This window comes from Egretta garzetta, unplaced genomic scaffold (genome assembly GCF_000687185.1).
Source record: "Egretta garzetta isolate BGI_Z169 unplaced genomic scaffold, ASM68718v1 scaffold259, whole genome shotgun sequence".
Lineage (NCBI taxonomy): Eukaryota > Metazoa > Chordata > Aves > Pelecaniformes > Ardeidae > Egretta > Egretta garzetta.
This window is the reverse complement of record NW_009260770.1, coordinates 1,503,508-1,510,360: the sequence shown is the minus strand read 5'-3', so window position 1 is coordinate 1,510,360 and position 6,853 is coordinate 1,503,508. Positions and strand designations below refer to the sequence as shown.

At 39.9% G+C, this 6,853-nt stretch overlaps 1 protein-coding gene across 3 annotated transcripts in view; it reads left to right on the top strand.

Moving 5' to 3' along the window:
• The window catches only part of RNMT (RNA guanine-7 methyltransferase), a 21,370-nt gene extending 15,048 nt beyond the window's left edge, over positions 1–6,322 (top strand). For 2 of the 3 annotated variants that reach the window (XM_035901604.1, XM_035901605.1), the window contains exons 9-10: positions 1,247–1,348; positions 4,510–6,322. In XM_035901604.1, the coding sequence (XP_035757497.1) occupies positions 1,247–1,348; positions 4,510–4,650 (243 nt within the window). In that variant the 3' untranslated portion in view covers positions 4,651–6,322. Of the gene's footprint in view, positions 1–1,246; positions 1,349–3,832; positions 3,867–4,509 lie in introns of all 3 variants that reach the window. The other variant, XM_009646203.2, reaches the window with a different exon arrangement.
• Positions 6,323–6,853: the final 531 nt, after the last annotated feature.

The window sequence follows — 6,853 nt, the reverse complement described above, 5'->3', positions numbered from 1 at the left end:
GGTCACAACACCCCCATGCAACACTACAGGCTTGGGGAAGAGTGGCTGGAAAGCTGCCTAGCAGAAAAAGACCTGTGGATACTGGTTGACAGCTGGCTGAATATGAGCCAGCAGTGTGCCCAGGTGGCCAAGAAGGCCAATAGCATTGTGGCTTGTATCAGAAATAGTGTGGTCAGCAGGAGTAGGGAAGTGATTTTTCCTCTGTGCTCTGCACTGGTGAGGCCAGGATGTGAATACTGTGTTCAGTTTTGGGCGCTCACTACAGGAAAGACATTGAGGTGCTGGAGCGTGTCCAGAGAAGGGCAATGAAGCTGGTGAAGGGTCTGGAGCACAAGTCTCCTGAGGAGCGGCTGAGGGAAATGGGGTTGTTTAGGCTGGAGAAAAGGAGGCTCAGGGCAGGCCTTATTGCTCTTTACAACTACCTGAGAGGAGGTTGTAGCGAGGTGGGGGTTGACCTACTCCCAAGTAACAAGTGATAGGACAAGAAGAAATGGCCTCAAGTTGCACTGGCGCAGGTTTAGATTGGATTTTAGAAAAAATTTCTTCACCGAAAGGGATATCAGGCATTGGAACGGGCTGCCCAGGCAATGGTTGAGTCCCCATCCCTGGAGGTATATAAAAGACGGGTAGACGAGGTGCTTAGGGCCAGGCCATGGTATAGTGGTGGAATGGCAGGGTTAGGTTAACGGTTGGGCTCTATGATCTTAAAGGTCTTTTCCGACCTAAATGATTCTGTGATTACTAAGTACAGATCATTGTGCAGTAACTGGGATCCATAATAAGTATATATTAGTTGTGAAGACTCAGTTGTATACTTCTGTTACAGCTCCTGTGTGTTACTAAAGTATTTTAAGCATTCTGCTTGAAATCTTACAATTGTTCATTTCTTAGTACTTCTGCTTAAGAGATGCTGGTTTGTTCAGCTGCTGTTCTAAAACAGGGTATATCTAGGTAGTACTCATTATGAGCTGTGCGCGTAGGGTAATTTGTATAGTTGTTCTGTTTCCTGTGTTTTGGAGACGTAAGGATAAATGTTAATTTATAAATCCTGGTGTTGGATTTTCTGGGAAGTAGGGAGTATCAGACCTGATCTTATAGGTGCTCTAAAGGAGAGATCTAAATTTAAGATACTTTTAATTACTGATGTCTGTTCTGGGCTATGTTGTAACAAAGCCTTGACTGGTGTGATTAATGTATCTTACTACACAATTAATATTTTTTCTTATTTTTTTTCTGTATTCTCCAGCCATATTCTACATTTGGTGATTCCAGGCTTGTTTCTGATAAACCTGATGATTATGAGCATGCAAAAGAGTTCGTCAAAGATGGCAAGGCGAAGTTGCCATTGGTAAGTTCCTTCTTACTTCACTAGAGCAAATAGTGTCTAAAATTGAGGTCTCGATCTCTCAGACATGCGTTGCCTTCTTAATTTCAACTGCAATGAAATTGGTATGAATGTCTCTGTCCATGTGAAAAATAGAGCTGCAGGGCTGAGGAGTTCATCTAATCTATACCTTCTACTCAAAGAATCAAATTCACTTATTTTGATAGCTATTAAGAAATTTGTAACAATTCAAAAGGGAAAGGATATTTTGCCATCTGCCTTGGCAGCTGTTCTACATAACTCCTCTTAATTTGAAGAATTCTCTTATGTTTCTGGGTCTTCACACTACCGATATAAGGTTTAGTTTTCTTCTTTTAATCCTGTGGCAGGAGGGTTGAAAACTTTCTTCATAATGCTGTGTGTATTTGAAATCTTAAACATTGTTTTTCTGTTGTCTTCTTGTGTGAAAAAGATCCAGCTCACTTCTCGACTGATTCTGTAAATGCTATTTTTTTACCTCTGCTATGCCTTTGTTTTTTTTTTTTAACTGAGCTCCTAGAATTAATTAGTCCTACGTGCATAAAACTAAATTATATATTTCCACCCTCAATTTCATTAAATATGATATTCTGTTCATGTTCTGGAATGAAAAGAAACTTTCTTCGTGATGATTGTAATCTGTACAAAACTTAGACTGCTATCCTGTCATATATTTTTCTGCATTTCTCCTGTTCTGGCAGCTTCATTTATGACTTCAGAAATAAAAGAATATTGAACTATATTTAATGGAGGTCATATTAGATTTTAGATCAGTGGTCCAATAATTTTTTTTTCTGATTCTAGTACTGCCTTTTAATGCACATGCTACCTTTCTGAACTTGCTTCCTTTCTCATGTTTTTATAAAGGATTTTTCTGTCTTCCATTGTCCCAGCAGTAGATGACAATGTTGGAGTTGTCCGCAGCTGGTCCCCTCCCAGCCTTTCATTCTTCTGTACTGGTCTCAGGGTTGGGTGCATGACGGACAGGAGCTGACACAGCTGCTGTTCCTGGGAGGCGAGCAGGAGGACAAGCAATGTCTGCTGTCATTTTTCACCAGGAACTGCTGCCATTTGGCTTCTCCATCTGTAGCCAGGCTGGCTATTCAGGGTAGCATATAGCTGTGTGTTGGCTTCTGTCTGCACATTTGGGGAGTCAGGCTGGATGGAAACCTTGCAAACGCTTGGTTTAACCTAACTGTTCATGCTGAATGGTTCCTGATAAGCAGTGTTGGCTCTTTCAGTCTGAACTTTAGATCTCTTTTTATGTGTTGAGGCTCTTTGACAAGAAAGAACCAAAACTGGAGACTGGTTTGAGTAAAGATTGTCGTTTTAGTAAAATCATATGGAATTACTGATAGGTGGCATCCTATTTCATTGTGATAGATATAGCATGAGGCTGGTCAGCTTGAAGTTTTTCTGCTTGGCTTTTTCTTTTTTTTAATCATTGGTTTATCTACCGTTCATGTTCTGAATTCTTGAAGATTTATTCCTTTTACTGTATACGTAAAAATCCTACATCAGGAGGGAAATGAAAACTGCTGTCTACTCAACTGTATTTGAAATCTAAAAATTTTAAAAAGAAAAATGCTTCTTTTAAGAAATAAGCTTAAGAACATGAGAATGGTCAAGTCAAACTAAATACTTTTTTGCCAGGTGCTGTATCACCTGGCAAAGAAGAAATCTGCTTGCACAAGCCTTATTTCACTAGCGTTTTGAAAGATGAATCATTTGGTCAGGATTTTTCAGTGGGTAGCATAGGCTAAATCATGCCCCTAGTGAGGATGACTGGAAGGGAATGGAGTGGGCAGGGCAGAAAAGTAGCTTGTTGGTGTTACCTCATGCTTCTTAATTGGTAGGGTAAATGGCAGCAGCTCTTTACTTGTGCACTTGCCCTGCTTTCATCTGAAAGGCTGAGCTTGAGAGTAGGTTTCCTAGGCTGCAGGGCAGGCTGTTTTTTCACAGTGTGTGAGCTGGGTTGGGAGTTAGTCTCTTGCAAACAGAGTTTTTGTGGGCTGCAGCAAGGTGTTAGGTGGAGGCAGGCAGTACTCCCAGGGAAGGGGGCAGCACTGTGATATGGGGCCTCTTCTTGACTTCTGCACAAATGTTGGGCATCTTGGTCTGCAGAGCAGCTTGAGCCAGGTCAAGTCACGCTGTTGTGTGGTAACAGACCCAGCATGCTCTGCATTGCAGAGGCATCCTGCCCAACAGACTGTTGGCTCATTCTCCTATACCTGTGTAATTTAGGTGTGTTCCATTGCCTGGGGTGTTCCAATTCCCTACTGTCCTAATTATTGGAGTTATAAGTATCTGTGGTCTACAGTTACGCTCAAGTCCTTAAGTAATCAGCCAGTGTGGGTGGTTAGAAGTTGGTCTGTGAAAGATTGATTATCCTGAGTTAAATCAGTGTTTTATTGTTTCCTCAATTTTTGTTGAAACTGTGTTGTTTTTGGTTTTTTTGTCATCGTATAGGGAACCTTGAGTAAATCTGAATGGGAAGCAACGAGTAAGTATTGTTTTGAAAACTCAATATTGCTAAGTGGTTATGGAAGAAAATGCAAACTTTAAATATAACAATGGACTATATGAATATCCATATCTAGAATCATACTGTTGTGGAGTTGAGAAAATGTCATCTAGCATTTGTAAATATTTCTTCTTTGTGATATTTTAAAGGACGAAAATTAATAATTTTGTACCATGAGTTCATTGACTTTTTAATTAAAAATTGAGTTGATCATTTCACCCCAATTGTCCATTACTGCGTGCATGAAGGTGTCTTTAAACTTAGTTGCATATGAGTTTTTATGTACCAGTGAATGTTAATTATGTGTAGAATGGCATAGTAATTTATGAATTACATTCACATGTCACTAATACTGTTAACTGAAGTTAGCATTGCATTAACCATATCAACAGTGTTTAAGATATTTTGCTTTTGTGCATTCTTAGCTCTGTTGTGAAAACATGTCTAAAACCATGCTGGAACTGAATGCTGGAGTTGCTCATTGGGAAGCCGTAGCAGTTTTTATCATTTCAGTAACCTGCTAACAAGCTGTTTGGGCAAAGTATCAACCTGTTTACATTTTGGAAACTTAATTGAGTGGCAGAGGAGGCTGAAACTTTAAATACTCCATTTTCTTTTTTAGGTATTTACTTGGTATTTGCATTTGAGAAGCAACTGTGAAACTTCATATACTGGATGCAGCAAGAAGAGATTATATCCATGTGCAAGTTGGAATGGTCAGAAATCCATTGTGGCAACTATTTTTTTATTTTTTATTTTTTAATTATCAGAAGTGTGCAGGACACTACCAAAAACTAGAGCAAGCTCATGATTCTGAGTTACATTGCCTGTCTGTGACAGATGGACTTGTGTGTGTATATAAGAAAGATTCTGAACCAGTCTTTTTAAGCATTTGTAAGCAATCTGCATGCTTTCAAAACTCACGTTTGAACTTGACACAACTTCATGTTAGAAACAAATGTTTTATTAGTACAAGTATGTTTGTGATTACAAGCCTGACCCTGCACATTCTGAAGTTGATGGAAAAATGACTGTTGACTTCGATGGTGCAGAATGAGGGCCTAAATACTGTACTGCAGAGCTCAGTTAATTCATAATGAGATATAATCAGACATATAGGGTATGTCTACATTGCATGCAGAGCTAAGTGGCAAATAATATCTGAGTCAGTTTGAGTACCTCTGTGCTGTGCTCAAGCCTGCAGTGTAAATCCACCTTAGTGCTATTCAAGGTGTAGTTTACATGGTAAAGTCCCATGATGTTCTTGTTTTTTGTGCTTGCTGATATGTAGTGTCGCTTCATGGCGCTTTCAAGATTAAATGAGTTTGTTCCGTACAAAACTGCTCTGAAAGAACTGAATTTCTAAAGTTTTAAATCTTTAAGTTGTTTTTCCAAATATGACTATGCGGTAATCAATAACAGCTGCTGAACTTAGATTAATGAACATTTTCTATTGTATTAAAGACTCTCCTAACTTTTTGGTAGTTTTAATGTCTCCTGAAACTTATTAGACAGATCTTAGGATGTGTTTCTTACTTGTTTCTTAAAATTCCGAATGGGTTCGTCAGAAGGATGAGCTATGGGTGGTGATGGGGACCTCATTACAGTCCTTAAGGCATTGGGAACATGGTCATGTTCTGAACTGAAAGGGGAGCCTGTATAACATTTGAGGATACTAGAAGTTGACTCTGGGAGGGAGGGCTGTGTATGTGTGTACGCACCCCACTACATGTGGATAACAATCCCCAAATTAGAGCAAATATTTTATTGGGGAATGTAATCTAATGATATCAATAGGCAGAACTGTGCCTAACTACCATCTTAACTGCCCATCAGTCTCTTAGAGCTGGCTTAGGGATTTCTGGCATGGTGTTTGCTTTGCTTTCCACATGCTTGTGGCCACCCATTACTGAGAGGGAATGGATACTTCATGTTTTTTCTCTCCATTCTTGGGCTAACAGTAGCTGTTTGCTGCTGTTGGCTAGTATAGTTTACATAGTGATGAAATGTTGATGGTACATGAGTGTTTTGAACAGTTATAATAAACCTAGGAAAGAACATTTCTGTTACAAAGTTAAGCGTTCAAATTATTTGAGTTTGTAGTTGTATTGCCTTCACCCTGTAATTAGGTCATGCTCTTCCCTCCATGACTCCTGACTTTTTTTTTAATTGTAAAGAACAACACCTGTAATTTCACCAAAGCAGTGAGTTCTGTCAGTTCTGCTGCTGAAATTAAGAAAACAAGACACTTATCTGCTAGAATTGGTACTCATGAAACTAGCTGAAAAATGCAGACACTTCAGAAGTGCTGAAATGTTTCACTGAAATTTGTGTGTGTCAAAACTAGTTTTGTTAGATTTCTTGTATCAAATTTCGTTTGAAAGTACATTGTTATGCTATTTTTGGAAGAAATCAGAGTAATAAAAAGAGGGGAAGTGCAGTGAAGTGTCTTTCCTCTTTTAAGCAAATTTCAACATATCACAGAATCACATAACGGTTGAGGTTGAAGGGACCTCTGGAGGTCATCTGGTCCAGCCCCCCTGTCACCTAGAGCCAGTTGACCAGGACCACGTCCAGAGAGCTTTTGAATATCTCCAAAGTTGGAGACTCCACAGTGTCCCTAGGCAACCTGTGTCGGTGCTTGGTCACCCTCACCGTAAAGAAATGTTTCCTGCTGTTCAGAGGGATCCTCCTGTGTTTCAATTTATGACCACTGCCTCTGGTCCTGTCACTGGACACCACTGAAGAGAGTCTGGCTCCATCTTTACACCCTCCCTTCCGGTATTTGTATGCATTGGTAAGTTTGCCACCCTCAGCCTTCTCTTCTCCAGGCTAAACAGCCCCAGCTCTCTCAGCCTTTCCTCATATGCGTGAGAGATGCTCTAGAATTTTGAACACATCTGGACCCAGTATTAACTCCTGGAGTACACTGCCTAGTTAGTGGCCTCCAACTAGACTGTTCCACT